The sequence below is a fragment of the Dipteris shenzhenensis genome, chromosome 1, assembly GCF_047967505.1.
Source record: "Dipteris shenzhenensis isolate YYH24624 ecotype China chromosome 1, Dip_SZ_1.0, whole genome shotgun sequence".
Classification (NCBI taxonomy): domain Eukaryota; kingdom Viridiplantae; phylum Streptophyta; class Polypodiopsida; order Gleicheniales; family Dipteridaceae; genus Dipteris; species Dipteris shenzhenensis.
The window spans coordinates 66749178-66769605 of NC_141596.1; the positions used below are offsets into that span (position 1 = coordinate 66749178).

General features: G+C 43.5%; 1 protein-coding gene across 3 annotated transcripts in view; it reads right to left on the reverse strand.

The window, feature by feature from the left end:
• Positions 1 to 278: 278 nt before the first annotated feature.
• The window catches only part of LOC147906249 (putative mediator of RNA polymerase II transcription subunit 26b), a 31440-nt gene continuing 11290 nt past the window's right edge, over positions 279 to 20428 (reverse strand). Inside the window, exons 7-10 of one of the 3 annotated variants that reach the window (XR_015541339.1) lie at positions 2690 to 3015; positions 2482 to 2557; positions 1632 to 1826; positions 279 to 1547 (exon numbers count right to left, since the gene is read on the reverse strand). Coding sequence is in view for 1 of the 3 variants with exons in the window: in XM_087377417.1 (XP_087233543.1) it covers positions 1690 to 1826; positions 2482 to 2557; positions 2690 to 3063 (587 nt within the window). In the remaining 2 variants the exon portion in view is untranslated. Of the gene's footprint in view, positions 1827 to 2481; positions 2558 to 2689; positions 3064 to 20428 lie in introns of all 3 variants that reach the window. The other 2 variants (XR_015541338.1, XM_087377417.1) reach the window with 2 other exon arrangements.

Genomic DNA, 20428 nt, shown 5'->3' on the forward strand with positions numbered 1-20428 from the left:
TGTACCTTGCTTGTATCAAAGGGGAAAAAGCGCCCCTCTTTTAACTCTTCATAAGAAAATAAGTACACAGTTTTGAGGGAAGTACATGTTCTGGCATTCCATGTATAATTAACCTCATAATTAAGGCTGAAAGTCAGAAACTAAGGTCACAAATTACTTAGCACAGTAATCATAACAATGTCTCTATCAAGCAGTACATCGCTATGCATGTGCAAAAAAGTAGCTTTTCATACTCTCTATCATCTCTTTCAAAACAGTTTGTAGCTTCAAAATGCTTTTTTGTCTGGACTACTCACATGCATGGTTTAGAAATACAATGAGGGGTATTTGCACAGTTTGAGGAGCTGTTTAATGCCTCTTTAAACACATTGTGTGATGTGACAGGTTACTTTTACAACTATACTCTCACGTGCCCTTTGTTGACGTTGACAAGAAAGCAAGATCCAATTGCAGAACTCTGGGAAACCAAAAGAGTAAACTCTTCCCCGGAGAAGTCTTCATCATCAGGGTCCATGCTCAGTAGACAACTGCTTTAAAAAGGCTTCTTTGATGGAGATATGCAGTTTTGTGGGCTATCAGAAATGAATCCAAGGTGTAATGCATCGACCTTAAGTTATCAGAAATGAATCCAAGATCTAATGCATCAACCTTAAGCTAAATCAAGTGTACTTTCCACCAAATGTATCAGTCATACCAAGAGTGAGCAATATTTCTCCAACTTGCGATAACTATTACCTGTGCATGTGTATGCCAAGCTTGTGCATTGAAAGGTTAGGATGCACATTCTTCTTTTGGAAGAGAATAAATTTTAACATTCCTGGACCTAGCTTCAGTTGCCTTGTACAGCATATTGTAATGAATACTCATCTATGAAGAAAGGCCTGAAGGAGTCCATGAACAACTATGGGACTTCATTGGGGAAAGTCTATTCTGCGGTAAGAGAAGGCACACCATTGCACAGTTGCCACCACATAAATAAAACTTGTGGTCCATAGTAATTGTATTTTGAAAGCTGTCAGTTTCATGTGGCAACATTTGCAAGTAGCATTGCAGACCTTCAATGCCCCGATTATATCTCTGATCTGATCAAACAAAAGTGGTGCAATTATAAAATGATGATAATTTCTTCCCTGGTAAGACAGTGGGAAAGAAAAGGTGCTTGGCCCTTGGGACCAGACATGCCCTGATCATCCTTAATTGATAACCCTCCTTTTGGATTACCAAAGCTAAACCAATTGATGAAGATTCTGCATTTGAAAACATAAAATTCTCACTTTTTCACCTGCTTTGCCACAATGTTCATGAGTCTATGATGTTGGGCTTCATCACACTGATCACCCCACTCATACAAAAATTGGATGGAAATGACTGCCGTCAACTTCTGTGTTCTTGCGCTCAACAAGTAGAAGAGGAACTCTGTTTCAGAGTATCTAGAGGTGCTACAAGACACTCATCTTTACCGATATTCAAACCCATAATTTGTGTAGTGCTCTTATTCATAAAGAACGCTGAAGAGAAAAATGTGGTGGATACCAAATCCCGCTGACCTGAAAGCATGAATCCCCATGAGTAATAATAACTCTTGTTTACTTCAGCAACTTTGCAGTTTTCTGTTTAGTGGCATGGCTCACCCTGTCGATCAAGCCTGATCGATTGTGTCCTCATTTGCAATAATAAGGTAGTCAACCACTATCGGCGCCCATATCCATGCAGTTGATGCTGAGAACCTGGTTTTCCACGAACCATTGGAGAAGCTTTAGCTCGCTTTGGCCCTCCTTTTGGCAAGTCTTGTAGCTCCATCACTTGTATAGTGCGCTGACGTTTTGCTGCCAAACAACATTCTGAATTACTAGAGCAGCAGATAGAACAATGGTAGCCTATATAACTAGATGAGTCCACCAAACTCATCCTCTTAAAACACAACATAGTGCAGTTTCAATCTCATGACAGTCACTCATAAGGTTGAAAACCATAAGCTCTATCATGCATAGCATGGACTAGCTACTATAACATCCCCACTGACATCATCAGCGCCCAACAGTGGGTGTAGGCCGTAGTATAAACATATGCGCTAACAAATACAAATCCACACACTCACCTACTTGAGCATCCATTTATACAAAGTCTTCGACTGAGTTTCTGTCGCCACTCCGGAGGTGAAGGGCAGCACCCCGAAGGCTAGCACTAAAGGAGAAGGCTAATCAAAAGGTAGTCCAAAATCTCTTCATTCAAGCTACAACTACTTGTGAAGACCAAACGATTTCATTTTAGTCTCTCCCGGACGAGCATCTAAATCTAGCTGATAGGGCAATGCACCACTTAAGATAGAAAGAATTATCGCAAAACCAGCAGGCCGCAACATGGACGAAAACTTTACAAGGTGAATTTTGAATGTCCCCCAATACTATGGTAGTCTAGACCATGCTATGGAAAAGTACCAAGAAATAGCTCCTGTTCAAGACAAGTATTATTTAAACCCACCATTTTCAGCCTGCTGGTAATTCTCTTGTAATTTCCTTTTGCTAGCCAATAACTTCTGATCCAACTGTGGAGAGTCCTGAATAAAATAAAACCAAGTATCAATGAAAAAAAGTGAAACTGTCCGTTGTGGAATCTATTTCTCAGGAGGAAAGGCTCTCTTGAAACCATGTAAGTGATGCAATATTAAAAGGAACAGAAGAATACTTACCGAAACAGAAATGGGAGCATTCGAAGTCATCTTTGAGGTCTCTGTTCGTCGAATACTCTGCGATTCAAGTACTTTCTCAATGGTGTTCCTTTTGAACTTTCTTTCCCCATTTTGGTTACACTCCCTCCCACTGTCATACCCATTTATCTGGACATCACTCACTCTTTTGCTATACCCATTTGAGCTCGTGATTGATGCTCTATCCTTCTTCTTGCTAGCATCAAGTTCGCTTTTCTTCCTGTCAGAGCTGGTTTGATGCACTATGTGTTTCCTTGAGGGTTGCAAATCGTGTGTGTCATCAACACTGGTTGACTTCTTTGATGACACTGGCCGAGGATTATCCACTTGGTTATTTGGGTTACCAGAGCCGGCAGCTGCCTTAAAATAAGGTCCAACAATTAACTTTAAAAACTTGGTAAAACCAAAATTTTAACATTCCATGAGCATCATCAAACTCTCTCTCTCTGAATTTGCCAACAAGTATGCGCAGTTTCTCTGATATAGAAGAAGCAATATAAACTGACAGAGTCCATGTATCTCAACGTCCCTCAGCCTTGCTGTAAGAATGGGGGTTAGGCAGAAGTGGAGAATCTAGAGATAGAAAAGTGGAAGGGAGCAAACAAAGAGGAAGAAGAGAGAGAGAGAAAGAGAGAGAGCAGTGAGCTGGACCACAATGAGGAAAGTAGAAGGTCACAATTACACGAATACAAATGGGAGGAAGACTTAACTTTTTAGCCCTCTTCATTTATGTATATCTAGATGAATCCAACAACATGCCCAAACTCATCCTCTGAAAACACAACACAGGGCGGTTTCAATCTTATGATAGTCACAAGGTTGAAAACCATGAATCAAGGACTAACTACTATGACATTCCCACCGACATCATCAGCGCCCAACTGTGGGTGTAGACTGTAGTATAAGCATATGCTCTCATACGTACATATCCACACACCCACATGTTCCAAGAGGAAACACTCTCCTCAAGCAAGAACTAGGTTGCAGCTCGGAAGCTCCTCCCATTGTAGCTAGGTCCTTACAGATCTAGGACCTAGCTGTGGTCTGAATAAATTCACACATCACCTTATCGCCTCCTTCTCTCATCAAGCCCTATGCAGTGAAAGGTATACTCTAGCCATCTAGCCATCTCTTGAAGCGTGAGTTGCCCACACATACGAGGAAGGTATCCACGATGGACCAAGCTGTTGCTCCAGAGTTTCTCTATGGAGGCGAGATGCCTCCTGCATGCTCGCTCTCACTCATAGAGAGGGCCTTGCCTGCGTCTAAGTGCCTACAAGCTCTACACTGCTCTATTGAATTGCATCTCTAGTCCAACCTCTCATGGAGAAGCCTTTCCAGACTCCAAGTTTCTAGTCCTCGTAATGTCTTGTAATACCTTTTTGTTCACCTAGCTTAGATATAACATATCCTATTCGCCCCTATAAGGGTATATATTAAGTATCAGTTCGAAACCTATCCGTTTCACCTGAAAAGTTGAAACGAAACAAAACTTGTCGAAACGATGAAATGACGAAAGGGACGAAACGTTTCTTGTGACTCTGGTAAGTATCGTCCCCAATATTGTAATAATAACCAATAAATTTTGCATCCTTGTCACTGACAATCTTCTAGGGTAACCCATGGTGCTTAAACACATAATCAATGAACTACTAGACAGCTTGAGATGGTGAATACCGCAACTTCATAGAAATAGAATCAGATTGCTTAGAATTCATGTTGAGCACCACATGAATCCTTTTCATGTGAGAGATTCACCATGCACTTATGCACAATAGCAGAAGCAAACTAACTCAACACTAGCTCACATGTATGAAGAGGAGAAAATGAAAAAGAAAGATCTCATATAGATGCTCCCCAAACAGACTAAAACGAGCCCCAAAAAGTCAACAAGAAGGTTCTCACACTAGATTTATCATTTTCTGATAAGATCAGAGATAAATCAAATCATGCACCCAACATGTGCTCACAAGTGTTTGAAAGGGTGCAACCCTCTTTTATAGCCCCCAATGGAGCTAGATATCACCCAAACCAGATGGGTGCAGAACCGAGCTACACTGCAAAAGACTGCCACATCGACAATTGATTGCAAACAGTTAAACAAATCGCAGCCGATTGTCATAGTGATAGTCGACTACTGCCACATCATCATTCACCATGTTATCAACCAACACTACCACATCATCAACTAATCAAATGCGACTTATGTAAACACATCCCTTGTTAATCTGCATGCCACATCATTAACCAATAATGCCATCGTGACAATGTCTCCCATGTAGATGCCATATAGACCATAAAGCATATTTTGGGCTTTTGCAAGACCCACCAATTGCAACTGAAGACAATTGAATCATCTCTGCAAAGGATCCATATCATCTAAAAATCCATCTGAGAATATTGCTTCAACATTGCAATGCAAGCAGCCCCATACTATATACCTAGATGAATCCAGGAACATTCCCAAACTCATCCTCTAAAAACACCACATAGTGCAGTTTCAATCTCAAGATAGTCACTCGCATAGCAGGGACTAGCTACTATGGCATCCCCACTGACATCATCAGCGCCCAACAGTGGGAGTAGACCATAGTATAAAAATATGCTCTCACACATACAAATCCACACACCCACTCATACTTGGAGCATCCATTTATACAAAGTCTTCGTACTGAGTTTTTGTCGGCACTCCAGAGGTGAAGGGCAAACTCAGCCATGACGAAGGCTAGCACTAAAGAAGAAGACTAATCAAAAAGTAGCCCCATACTATATCTCCATTGAAGAAATCCTAAGATCTAAAGTAATTTAAATCATTTATTTAGTCCAAGTAAATACTTTCTATTCCTGAAGTCCATCATGGCGAAGATTACCAAGTTGGCTTGGTCACTCTAAGCTCGCAATCCATTATGACTTGAAAAAATGGATTCGCCATTGTCAACCAATGTACGATATTCCTCCAAAGTCCTCATGTACCATTAAAAGCCCATCTTTTCTTGCAAAGAGGTTGGGCAGCATTGGATCATGACCTTTGGTTCTTTATCCACGAGATCGACCATCACCACCCCCAAGTGTGTAGCAAGTTCTTCCATGTGTGACAGCACACCTGCTTCTACTTCTATTTCTACCTCCTTGTTTGGGAGTAGAGCTTCATCTGCACATACAGAAGGGGCTACCACTTTGCCAGAACCAAGAGCCATATAGGCTAGCCTTATGGCCTCATAGCATCGTAGGAGAGGAAAAAGATAGATGTGGTTGTGGGCCACTTCCTTTATGGAGTAGACGTACTCACGGTACAAGCCTGCAATCCTTACTTCATTGATATGGTGAAGAAGATTGCATCCTTTGGACTATCATACTCCTCCCTCATGTGAGGCCCTACACACCATATTTTTGGAGATAGAAATCTGCCAAAGAGCTTTCTTTGAGTCCCATGAAAGGCATATGGATGAGATGTGGTGTCATAGTGATGGAAGATGGATGGAGTGACAATAGGAGACGCTCTATTCAAGGCATCATTGCATACTCTAGAGGGGCCAGCTTTTTCATTAAAGCTATTGACAATTCAAAGGAGGGAAAATCAGCCGATAGGTTGATTGATAGGGACAATTATATTGCCACTTTCATTACTCGCTACACAATTTGGCTATTTTTTGCAAGATATTCCCGAAAAATCTTTTAGAAGCATTCTGACACGTGCTTTGCTTACAATTTCATCGTGTTGAGGCAGATCTTTTCCTGAGTGGATGCAGAGCATGAACATAACTCTGCAAAGACCTAGAGATGTAAGTGACAAGTCCATCGTTTTGGATCACATTTGTGGGATGATGTTGGCCTATTGCGTCAAGTCACAAAGCCTATTCTCATGATATTGAGGCTTCTTGATGGCAATGATCCTTGTATTGGGAAGGTGGGTAGGATGATTGAGATAATTCAATGTCTAGATGCTTTGTATGGTTGAAGGGACACTCAACTTCTTCTTAGGGGATAGAATATCCTTCATCCTTGGAATCCGCAGCCTTTGTTTTGGATCCAAAATGTCAAGTGAAAGGGCCGAAACGGATACAGAGATGGTATGCTGTCACCTGCACCCCTGCACATGGGTACAATGGGACACACTGGCTACATCGACAAGTACATAATAGTTCCCTAATAGGAAATTTTGCCGTATACTGTGAATTGTCCAGGGACAGTCAAGCACAACCTACATAAGTCAGTCTCTCAGCCTTAGGTCAAGTCAGAAGATCAGTTCTTGTTCACTGGTACCCGCTGGAGAACAGTAGGTTAGTGTTTCCATCTTAGGATTAGTGATAGTCTAAATCCAGCCTAGGATAGGAGCCCTTCTGGGGCCCCGTCAAGGCTGGAACATGTGAAGAGGAATGGGCTGGGGGAGGGCTGCCTTTATAGGCTGCCCTGCACCCCATATAAAAAGGGCCCTTGCTGCCCTCATTTCTCATTCAGCTCCCCAACCTTCAGCACTCCAACCAGCTCCCCTCCAGCCTCTTGTGTGCAGCCCGGAACACCTTCGAAGTTGGCCCTGATCAGCCTCAGCCTTTGGCCTTCAGTTCACCCTGTTCAGAAGGTGTATACGCAGCACCACAGTTGAGAGGATTTGGACCAGCAAACGAAGTAAGGTTAGTGTTCTGTTTCCGCAGCTCTTTACAGCTTTCTTTACAGTTTTGCACAGCTCACTTCTCAGCTCTATGTTTCAGTCATCTCTCAGCTCTCTTTTAGAATCTATTACTCCTAGCTTTCACTCTCTCACTCACGCAGTAACCCTGCATGCCGGGGGACAGCACAAGCCTCTCCCTTGCCTTGCAGAAGTGCCCTACATTGCCAGTGTGGACAGCATCAACGTCTCGGTATTGGTCGGCGTTGCCTCTCAAGTCTTTGGGTCTGCAAAATACGTGTGCAAAGTGTACTCTTCAGAAGCGTGTTTCTGTGCTCTCTTGAAGAATGTTATGTGTCTTTCTAGTATAAAGCAAATTCTCCCCTGATAGGGGGAGGGGAACTTCAGTGAGTATAGGGACCCAATCGGTTGTCGACTCCATTCTCTCTCTACCCTTATCTCCTTTCTCTCTCTATGGTGCATAACGCTAATTCCTAGCAAAAGATTTGAAGAAGGTCTTGCTATGATTACACGATCAGATTACTGCTGCATGTTCCATTGGTATCAACGCTTTGGTCTGTATCCAGCTTGACTACCGCAAGTATATGGTTGTGTTGAGATCCGGAAAGGACACACAATCAAGCGAAATGGAAGGGTCAGGAAAAGACGTCAACATTGAAGACTATGAAGAGGAGAAAGACTACCAAAAAGATACGCTTCCACCAAGTGCTCAAGAAGTGATGGCGAATCTTCTGGAGCAAAATCGGGTCCTCCTACAGCAACTCAAAGAACATTCCTAGCAGAAGAAAGCAGAAGACAACTGGACCACACGATTGCAACGTCTGGAGGAAAAAGAAGCAGAAAAGCTGCTGGAAGAAAGAGGAACCACAGATTTTGAAAAACTGCTCTTAGTGATGCGTGAGGAACGCAGGAATGAGGAGGCACTGCGACACGCAGAGCTCGCCCAGGCAGAGAGGCAACAAAACATGTTAGCTACTATGCAGGCAAGTTTGAGTCCAGCAGCAGTCACCACCACATCTTCGTCATCAACAAAGGTAACACTACTCACCCGGTCCACTCCAAATTTTGTTAAGTATGATGGTAAGTATGACCATTCAGCCATTCTTAAATTCATTCATCAGTTCATAGCTCATTTTCCGTTAGCAAGGATTCAAGATGAGCAAGACAAAGTCCACCTAGCAGCCCCTCGTCTTACCGGTGAGACGGTTACCCAGTGGCAACATTGGGCTAGTAAGTATACAAACCCAACGACTTTTGAGATGAATTTCATTTGGACAACGTTTGTTACCGACCTCGAAGCATGTTTTCTACCACCACAATATATGCTTAGCCTGGTGAATCAGTTTTCTCGTCTCTCCCAGACGGTTTGCCTGTGTTGACGTACAGTAATAAGGTCATCACTCTGGCGCAGCAGTTGGGCGTGTCTAAGAGCAACAAGATGAAGCAATTCATTTGAGGATTGGACACTAACATCCGAAAAATTTGACCCGCCCGATTACGAGCGGGCGCTGACTTCGCCCAGAATCAAGAGATGATGCTGAACGAGGGAAAGCCCAAGCAGATCCATAAGGATTCCAAAGCCCCGCAGCAGTCAAACAATACAACAGGTAAGGATCAAAAGAAGGACAACCAGTACCAAAAGAAAGACGGCGAGGCTTCTGGTCAAAACGAGTCCAAGCCAAAGATGACTCCAGATGAAAGACTGAAGCAGGCATTACGGGAGGCTATCTACAGCCCGACAAACAAAAGCGGTTCCACCAAGAACATCGCTGCTTTCATTGCCACCATATTGCTAGGCACGGCAAGAAGGATTGTCCTAAGTGGCTTGCCAAAAAGGTTGCGAAAGCACCTATTTCTTCCGTCGCCTATGTACTGGCTCTTCCAGTCCCGCCACCAGCCTCAACTACAAATGCCATCTTCCCTGCTTTGAACATTGTCCCCATGGTGGTCTTTCAAGGTAAGGAGGGTGACCTCTCAGACCAAAAGAAGGCGGTGGGGTGTACTTTGGTACCTCACGAGCTTGCAGTGAACGGGTTCACATCCGGCTTGCGCACAAACATCACGCATAAGGCCATCCATTTTACTTTTTGAGTTCAGAAGACCATTTTTATGCGTGATTTCATTCTTGACACCTTTGATGGGGTGCGACATGATCCTTGGGATTTGGTGGTTCCGTGAGCATGTACCGACGCCTGATTGGCGGCAGGACATCTTCACTATCGTGGAAGGTTTACATGAGCCCGCCAAGTTACACGGTGATCGAAGCATACCAGGGATTCCGTTAATATCTCATATTCAAGCAAGTCATGTCACCCGCAAGGGTGCCATGTGTGCACTTGTTTATGTTCAGTGCCAGATCACTGCAATTCAAGCCGCTCCTCCAATGGGGCAAGTCATGGTGAATCTTCTCCAAGAGTTCCAAGACATCATGCTTCGGGATGATCTGCCACCCCAACTACCTCCCAACAAACAAGAAGACCATCGCATCCATCTGATTCCGGACCATCGCATCGATCTGATTCCGGACTCCACACCTCCAAGTTTTCTTACCGACTTTCCAAGTCTATGGAGGGGGAGTTAGAGCAGCAGTTGTCTCAGTTTTTACATGCAAGGTTTATTAGACCGTTGTCTTCGCCATTTGCTTGACCCATTCTATTAGACAAAGTTTCATCTGGGATGGCATGTGGCGGGATCTGGTTAAATATGTCACTGAATGCTTGCCTTGCCAACAGAATAAGGTGGACAGCCAGCTAACTGTAGGTCTCTTACAGCCTCTCCCTATTCCAGAAGGCAAATAGACTCATATCGCTATGGATTTCATCACAGGGTTGCCTTCTATAGAGAAGGGATGGGATAGCATTTATGTGGAGGTGGACAGAATGACAAAACAGGCTCATCGCATACCCACTAAGACCCGGTACTCAGCATCACAGGTTGCTTGGCAGTTTATTAAGCATGTTTTTAAGCATCATGGCTTCCCTCAAGAAATTGTCAGTGACAGAGATGCAAAGTTTATGGGTCACTTTTTGCAAGAGTTATTCACGGCAATGGGTACTCTCCTCACACCTAGCAATACTTACCACCCAAAGACAGCTGGACAGTCAGAGAGGGTGAACAAATGGGTGGAGGAATCCTTGAGGCACTTTTGTCATGATACACAGAAGTCCTGGGATAAGTGGCTAGCTTTGGCTGAATTTTGCTACAACAATATCAAACACCTTTCCATTGGCATGAGTTCTTTTGAAGCAATGTATGGATGCAAGGTTGGGGTGCCCCCTGTAATGGCAGACATAGCTGTGAAAAATCAGCAAGCAAGGAGTGACTTGGAAAGAATGGATGCCCTTCTGCAATTGGCAGGATGCCCAAGCCAACAGAAGAAGTATGCGGATGAACGCAGGAAGTATCTGTCTTTTGAAGAAGGGTATTTTGTGCATTTACGCCTCCATAAGAACCGTTATGCCTCGCTGAAAGGTAATACCAATACAAAGCTTGCTAGCAGGTATTACGGTCCCTACAAGATCATCCGCAAAGTTGGAGAGGTGGCGTATGAGTTGGAGCTACCCAGTACCTCCAAGATTCACAATGTTTTCCATGTGTCCTTACTGAAGCCGCATGTATGACACCATGTCCAAGTTCTTACTGAGCTACCACCTATGGATGAGGAGGGTCACATCCTCTATGCCCCGGAGCGCTGATGGGCTCTTTTTGTGCGACTAGTATCTTTTTGTATCGGCTAAAAATGCTATGTAGATCATGGATAAGAGCACTCATGTGTAGGAGGCAGTAGCACTTATAGGCGCACATGTAGATAGCATGGATAGGGTAGAAGACAGTAGCTAGAGAATACCATGGCATTGGCCCCCTCTATTTTTTGAGATGATACTTTCTATTGAATGTATATTTTGGAAATAACTATGCGCTTGTATGAAGAACACTAGTTGCAAGAAATGATGACAAGAACTTTGCGACCAAATTGATGATTGGATTGACAAAATATGAAGAGAGGAGAGGAGAAGAGTGGAGATGAGGAGAGAGGGCACAGCTAGAGAGCATACCACAAATGACTAATTGTACACTAGATTTAGTTGAAAAAATAGAATATATACAAACCCATTTAGGATTAGGGTTAGGGAATCTAACCCTTTCCTTTATAGCACTCTATAAGGTTAGTGCTATGCACATATGATCACATGATGGTGCTATGCACACCTGATCACATGATGTTGAGCGTGAACTCTCAACACCTTCCCTCAAGATCAACATCATGAAGTAGGCCTTCCCTCAAGATGATGATTCTAGGGAATCGAAGAAGGACTGAGCATTACATTCCATCACACCTCTTTAATAGGAATGTCCTTTCTCTGCGTCAAACTAAGAGCTAGTCGGTGTTTCTCGAATAGCTCTTTACTGAGTGGTTTGGTAAAGATGTCTGTAACATTCTCTTTGCTATCACAATGCTGCAGTGTGATGTCACCAAGTAACACTCCTTTTCTGATGAAGTGCTCTCTGACATCAATGTGCTTTATCTTGGAGTGATATACTAGATTCTTGGCCAATGCTTGAGCCGATTGATTATCACAGTATATTGTTGTTGGCTTTGACTCATCAAAGTAGTCTGTTTCTGACAATAGTCTTGAGCCATATAGCCTCACATGCACCTGAAGTGAGTGCCCTATATTTTGCTTCAATCGAAGACAAAGAAACAGTTGCCTGTTTGTTTGACAACCATGATATAGCACCTTGACCAAGGAAAAATGCATATTCCTGTGTCGATCTCTTGGTCTCATGATCTCTGCCATAGTCACTGTCACAGTATCCATGCAACCGTGGATGACTTCCTCTGTATTCTATCCCAAACTGTCTTGTACCTCTAATGTATCTCAAGACTCTTTTGGTTGCATTCCAGTGAGACTGTTTTGGATTTGCCATAAACTGTGCTAGTGAGCTTACTGCATAAAAAATATCTGACCGTGTGATTGTCAGATATATAAGAGATCTGATGAGTTGCCTGTAGTATCTGTCATTGACTGTAGGCTTTTCTGAATCTTTAGTAAGGTTCAAACTCTGTTCCATGGGAGTGACTGCAATCTTGCAATCTACCATATGAAACTTCTTCAGGAGACTGTCAACATACTTGAGTTGACTCATGAATGTGCTATCTGAATTTCTCCAGAACTCAATTCCAAGACAATAGTGCATAAGTCCAAGATCTTTCATGTCGAACTTTACAGATAAGTCTTGTTTTAGTTTTCTGATGAAGCTATCCTTGCTTCATGTCACAATCAGATCATCTACGTACAAAGGTGCATTAGTAATGTCTTCCCCTTGAACTTTGTAGTAGAGAGTATGATCTGAATTGAATTTCATGTATCCCAGATTAGCAAAATACTTATCAATTCTGTTGTACCAACTTTTGGGTGCTTGTTTTAAGCCATAGAGACTTTTCTTGAAATGACAAACCTTATTCTCCTTTTCTGGTCCAACATAACCTGCTGGTTGTTGCATGTAGACTTCCTCATCTAGATAACCATTGAGAAATGCATTCTTAACATCGAGCTGATACATATTCCATCTGTTGAGTGTCGCTAGTGATATCAAGAACCGTATGGAATCCATCTTTGCTACTAGAGCATAAGTCTCATCATAGTCTTGACCATATTGCTGTGCAAATCCTTTTGCAGCTAATCTGGCTTTGTATCTTTGAATACTTTCATCTGGATTGTCCTTCACTTTGTATACCCATTTGTTTGCTATGGCCTTCTTTCCTGGTGGAAGGTCGCATAATTTCCAAGTACTATTCTTATACAAAGTATCTATTTCTTCATTCATAGCAGTTTGCCATTCTGGCTTGTCTACTGCGTCTTCGAAGTACACTGGCTCTTCTATAGCCATGATGGTAGTCATAAGAGCATAGTTGGTGATTTCAACCTGAATTGCTTTACCTTTCTGAGCATATGTCAATCAAGCTGCTTTCCCTAATAGACCGTTTGAGCTGCTGTGGCTCTGCTTGGGGTGTTGTTGGCAATTCTTGCTCTTCTTCATCAACCTGTTCTGTAGATGACTGTGAGGTCGATGCTTCTATCTCCTATGTAGGTGAGGTTTTCCATTCTGATTTCTCATCAAAGATTACATCTCTAGAGATAATGACTTTGTGGTTGATGGAATCATACAATTTATATGCTTTGCTTTCTTCACTATAGCCAACCATGATGCATTTGCGTGACTTCGTATTCAATTTTCTGCGATGATCATCATGTATGTGGACATATGCTATGCAACCAAATATGCAGAGATGCCCAATGTGTGGCTTGTGTCCAGTGAATGCTTCATAAGGAGTCATACCTTGTATCGGTTCGGTAGGAAGCCGATTAAGCAAGTAGTTTGCTGTAGCTATTGCTTCTGCCCAATACTGATTCGAAAGATGCTTTTCACTAAGCATTGCTCTAGTACTGTCTGCTAAAGTCTCATTCTTCCTTTCAGCTCTTGCATTTTGTTGAGGAGTATCTGCACATGTGAATTGTCTTCGTATACCGTGACTTCTGCAAAAGTTGATGAATGCTGAAGACATGTATTCACCTCCTCTCTCTGATCTCATGACCTTGATCTTTCTGCCTGTCTGATTTTCTACCATGACTTTAAATTCTTGAAGTCTGAAAAACACTTCAGATTTCTCTTTCAGAAAGTAGACCCAACAATATCTGCTGTAGTCGTCGATGAAAGTCGAGTAGTAAAGTGAACCATTGATGCTACGGGTCTGGGCATAACCCCATACATCTGTATGATTATCAAATCAAGAATACCTCGTGCACGAGAGGTACTTCTGATAAAGTTGATTCGCTTTTGTTTACCGAAGCAGCATGTTTCGCGAACTTTTCCAAGAAACTGTAGCTTCGGAATCCCAATTGCCATATTCTGATTCCTGAGATCTAACAAGTACTTAAAGATAACATGACCATATCTCTTGTGCCATTTTACACATAGTCATATCTGTTGTGGTTGAACTGATATGGCATGCTTATCTGGTACTGTAGCTAGCATTCTGTATAAGCGTCCTTCCTTGATACCTTTTGCTACTAGCTGACATCTTTTGGATTTGTCTCTGATATTGCATTCATCACCGTCAAAGATGACTCTGTAATTGTGTTCCGTCATTTGACCTACTGACAAAAGGTTCTTACCGAGCTTCAGAACATAAAGCACATCTTTCACCAATCCTTTCGTACCAGTGAAATTGTTCATAGGAATAACACCTGTCCCTTCAACTCAATTCGGTGTATTGTCTGCTATGTAGATGACATTTTTCTGACCTTCTAATGACTTTATTTCTATGAACCATTCCTGATGATTTTTCATGTGAGATGATGCACCGCTGTTGATATACCAAGGATCCTGTTCCACTTAGTCGACTTCATAGCTGTAATCCTCTTTGGGATTGAAATCAGTGTCTGGATACACTATATCAGTCTAATGTATTTCCTCGCTTGCAAGAAACGTATTTCCATGTTCATTTGCAAAATGACTATGACTAGAATGTCCACCACGATGATTTCCTCTGCCTCGAAAATTTTCTCGATTACTGCTGGATTGACCGCCTTAGTCGTACTGCTTCTTGCAACAATCTCTTTCATAGTGTCCAAACTTGTGACAGTAGTTGCATTGAATGTTTGACACGTTGGTGGATGTATTCCCTCGTCCTTGAAATCTTCCTCGGTTGGAATAATTTCCTCTTTGCTGATTCTGATGCTGCTGAGGCTGATTCTGATGCTGCTGAGGCTGATTCTGATTTTACTAATGACTCTGTTGCTGATGATGACCACTTCTCTAGTATGATCTGCCTCTCCCTCTGCCTCTACCTTTGCCTCTGCCTCTGCTTCTTTTTAAAGCTATGAATGCCTGATCATTAGAATGACCTTTTTGTGCTTGAATCACCAAGTAGAACTGACTGAAGTTCTTCCAGTGTCGAAATTTACTGTTGAATGGCAATACTATGGACTAGATTCTCATATCCCTCTCCTAGTCCATTCAGAATGACTTGAACCATCTCTGCGGGGTTCATAGTCTCTTCTACTGCTGCAAGTTGATTGTTGTAGTCTTTTATGCGGCGTACATAAGCATGACCGGTTTCACTACTGTTGCGAAAACTTTGGCTGATTTGGTTTCTCAGGTGAGAATCATGGATGTGTTCTTGAACTCATAGAGAGCTGCGAACATATCCCATGCTTCTTTCGATGTCTTAACTATGTTGAGCTGTCCTAGCATGACATCTTGCACATTCTGCTTGATCAAATGATAGGCGTGCTTGTCTTTCTTATCCCATTCTGCTTGAGCTCGGACAATGGCAGGATCTGCTACGGATGCGAAAATTGTTTGTGTAGCTGTAGATGCCGTTGTAGATCCCATTGTTGATGCTGTGACAACAGGTGGAGTAGAGCTACTGGTGACTGGATCGTCCAATGGTCTAGGTGTAGACCCATCGACATACTCCCATTTGTCTTGAAGTACAAGAATGGTCTCCATTCGGTATTTCCATGTACCGTAATTCGAGTTGTCTAACTTAGCAGATGCCTCCAGATTGAGGTTGCTAGTCGTAGACATGGTGCAAGAAATGTACTCAAAAGTATCGTGAAAATCTCTGTATGAATCAACTGCAAATACACTGACTATGTCAAGTGAAATCTCTGAACCGTCGGTAAAGATAGAACTGCAATATATAAAATATGATATGTATTACAAGGCTTGTGGCAATGATGCCAGGATTAGCCAAGAGACTTTACAAGGCTGAAATGATGTGCACGATGCCGTGAGATAGCCAAATCGGCTTTACAATGGTGGCATGTGTGTGTGAAATCAAGTGCTATCTACCCACTGAAACAATCTGCAATGCCTCTGTACTCTCTGAAGTCTGCTCACTGAACTGATGAGCGTAAGGTTTCAGGTAATGTAATGATGTGAAACCATATGTGAGCGTATGGGCTAACTCCGAGTAGGTACTAGTCGGGAATTTCGAGCATGGCTTAGATTAGCAACTTGGAAGAATTCAAAGCGTCCCCTCTATGGCGATCTAGTCTACTCTGATCTAGATCTATACCAACCGTCGAGCGATGAAAGAACAGCAAATAATTCCTTTTCTTTTGTTCTTTTTAAGTGCTGGGTCAGATGCGTCGATGTAAAGGCGAATGTGCATGAAGGAAGTGGTTTTGTCGACGAGGCTCAAATGTGAGTGTAACTTGCACCGAAATGTGCGTGTGATGTGACAAGCGCGTAGAGCACGAAAAAACGAGTGACTTTCCTTTTTGGAGCGTCCTCAAATTCTTATGGATCAAGAGATACGACTTAATCTAGGTGGAGGGACAAAAGGAGTGCAAATGGTGCTCAATGATGATGTGTCACTGTGGGTCACATGTAGTGATGATGTGGCACTGTGCCTAGCAAGAGGTGTGCCACTGGAGCCCTGTGTTGAGGTGACAGGAGTGGTCACATGCAGTGACTATGGAGCACTGTGTGTGCTTGCAGAGGTTCAGTGTGCCACGTGGCACTGATGATGTAACAAATGATGATGTCAACAAAGGTGACGTGGCAATGATGACGTGATAGATGACGTGGCACTGCTGACGTGTCAATGATGCGTGATTGATGAGTTGGTCCTTTGATGTGGCAATGATGACGTGGCTAATGAGCTGGCAAGATGACGTAGTCCTCTGATGTGGCAATGATGACGTGGTTGCCACCGTGGCAAATGACGTGGCACTGTGGATAAGGTGATGACGTCACAGCCTCACGGCACTGCTAACGTGAGTTGCTGAGGTGTCAAATAAGATGGCGTGACAATCGACTGCCACGTGTCAAATTTCTAACCGTCTTACTGGGAATTGAAGTTAAGAGACTGTAAGGTTCTTCAGGTTCCCATTTTGTATCATGAGAATACTGTTGTATGTGGTCAAGCAGGGGATAAGGGTAGCCCCTTATCTGCCACATGTCGGAGATAATGAGGCCGAAATCTTCTGAAGATTCTGACGAAGATTCCGTTTACGGAGAACGTTGAGCTTGCTGTTGCCAGCCCATTGGCGCTACCTCTGCAAAGCTCGTTGGAGCGGTGCATAGAGCTGGATCAGTCTTGGCTCTTGGAAGCATTGCTACAGTCCGCTGTGGAGCTTTGACGGAAACAAGCCGTGAAGAAGCTATTAGCCGGTCTGCAGTACAAGGATGTGGCCTATCATCTATGAAGCAAAGAAAAGGTGATGGCCCGCTGCCGCAGATAAAAGAAACTAAGAGCTATTCGTTGGAGTCTTGCGTGGATGCTACAGGGTCGCGCGGAAGGTGTCGTGGAAGTTAGGAGCTCGTTGAAGCTCGTTGTGCTCAGGTGCATGTGTTGGAGAGGCTCTCGGAGCCGTAATCTAAAGTGCTAGCTGATCCTATCCTAGGAGTTGAGCACCTTGTCGTCCATTTGATATGAAGCATGGGCTTTGGATAAGCCGCGTCGTTTAGAGAAAGGTCGTTCGGCTATGGCACTGTGGGCTCAAAGGTTCATCGTGGCTGCTGGATGCAGAAGCTGAGAGAGTCCGAGCATTGCGTGTTGGCATCTCTGGATTTCGGGCAGCTTTGCAACGTAGACGTCGGCTAATTCGTTGGAGCGTGGCCATTCGTCAGCGCTATTGTGGGAGCTGCTTCTACGACGTTGGTGGCGACAGAAGTCGTAGGTCTATGGAGGCGTGGAGACCAACGTTTGTTGCTAGCCTACGTTGCATGAACCGCCTTTGCTGCAATTCGTGTAGGAGCATCGAATGGCGAAGGAGCTGAGCTCGCTATAGAGGTGGTTTGCTGGAAGGTAAAGCTACAGCTATGGAGCCACCGTGTGTAGGAGATGTCTAATGGTTGTTTGTTGACAACGGCTCGCTTTAGATGTATGCTACTTGTTCACTGTCGCAGCTACTCCTTGGTCGTTTAGTATGGCGATGGGGTACTGGTTAGGAGCTGTGCCACTGTGGCTCCCTCCTCACGTTTTCATCACCAAATTCAAGAACTCGATGATCAGCTTCCGACTGTAGATCTCGCCCTCCTGCTCCTGCAAGGTCTTCTCACTCTCAATAGACTCAAAAAATCTCTCTTTTCTCACAAGTCTTTCTCAATGAAGAATCTCTTTCTCTCAACTCAAGAAACACTCAAATAAACTCTCTCAAATGACGGAAATTTCTTTCAATGGACGGAATTTTCTCTCAACGGTATAGAAAACTTGATCTCAATCTCTCAATCACTACCTCACTCTCACAAGGAGGATGGCGCCTCAGCGGAAGGCAGAACCAAGCTCTGATACCATGACAAAATATGAAGAGGGGAGAGGAGAAGAGTGGAGATGAGGAGAGAGGGCACAGCTAGAGAGCACACCACAAATGACTAACTGTACACTTGAAAAAATAGAATATATACAAACCCATTTAGGGTTAGGGTTAGGGGATCTAACCCTTTCCTTTATAGCACTCTATAAGGTTAGTGCTATGCACATATGATCACATGATGGTGCTATGCACACGTGATCACATGATGTTGAGCATGAACTCTCAACATGGATGACCCATGGAGTTTGGATGTGGACCTTGGATCTTGCACAGGCACATGGAATGGATGATGGAGTGAGTGGTCACTAAGGCACTGAAAAAGGACTGGTGCTTTTCGAAAAAGACTACACGTAAGGAGCGCTTTGCACGACCACAGACCAAAAGAGTGGGCCACAAGGAAAGGAAATTAAAGGGATGGCTCCCATTGGTGGTAAAAAAAGATCCAATCAATGAACAAAGATTTGAATGGAAAAGGAGGGGACATGAGCTAAGAAGCATGAAAAGAAACTCCCAATTTGCGCATCGTTAAGAAGGCTGGTGGCATTGATTCATAGTCATCTTCTTGCTTGTCTCAAGGTGAAGAGAGCAGCTGATCTTTTAGAAGCTCCACATGATTTTAAGGGACCGGATGTAGAAGGAGGCAGGTCGCAATCGATTATCCAAAAGGATAGTGTGCATGCTGAAATTCTGAGTATGCGTGACGCTTAAGAAGGTGCATATCAACCAACTGCGACCTTTGTGAAGATATACGCATGATCGTGGAAGTCTCTGGAGACAGGCGTGAAAAAGCTACGGCTCTTATGTTTTTGTGATCAAGCTGCAGGCAGCAGTAGATGTTTTTGTTTGTGGGCTCAATGGTTTTTTTGGCAGCGGATCTGGTGGCTGGAGAACTCTGCAGAGAAGAGCAGCATTGTATATCAGTTCAAGTGTAGACAACTTGTCGGTGTCTCAATAGAGGAAACTTAGTTGCGAATTCGGAGGTCGTAAAGTGCTGCGCCATTATTTGTAAAGGCGGCTGAACGCAGTTTTGCCTTGATCATCTAAAGGTTTTGGACGTCGAGGATGCTCATGGGTTGAGGCAGTATTTTCCACGTCTCAGTTCTCAGGGAGCCTTCGTCTTGCGCATCTATAGTTCCTAAATGAGTTGACAGTTCTGCTCACGGGCTGTGGAGAGTTCTTTACGAAACTGCTCATGTCATACTGAGCTCGTGAAAATGAAAGGCTTTGGGTCGTGAGGATTGCTTTGGTGGCTGCATATAATTGGGTTGAAGGCATTACTTTCTGGTTGCTTGTGCATGATCTGAGAGCCGTTTTGGAAGAGAAGTTAAAGTGGGCAAATGACCAGCGACCCTGGTTATGGGATCCAAAGGAGCCGCGCGCAGTAGCTTATTGTTTGTTGCAGATTGATAGTGGGAGGTCGTTGTGCTAGTCAAGTTGACAAGTTGGTGTTTTGGGCTCTGCATGATGATGCCGTAGATAGAGGAGGACATCCAATCTTATTTCATGACCTTTTCAGTACTTTCCAGAAGTGGTGGGTGGATCAATTTCTTTGCTATTGTGAAGTTGAGTTAATAATAGGGATATCTCTCGTTAGAGAGCTTGAATAGCCAATTGTTCGGAAATCAATATTTGAGGCAAGGTCCAAGGTTCCATCCGAGTTCCAAATCCAATCCAGTCGATCATTGGCAAGCAAGGTTCTATCTGATCCTACAGGGGGTTCTATCTACGAGTTCATGATTTCTTGGAAGCAGTGATTTCTAT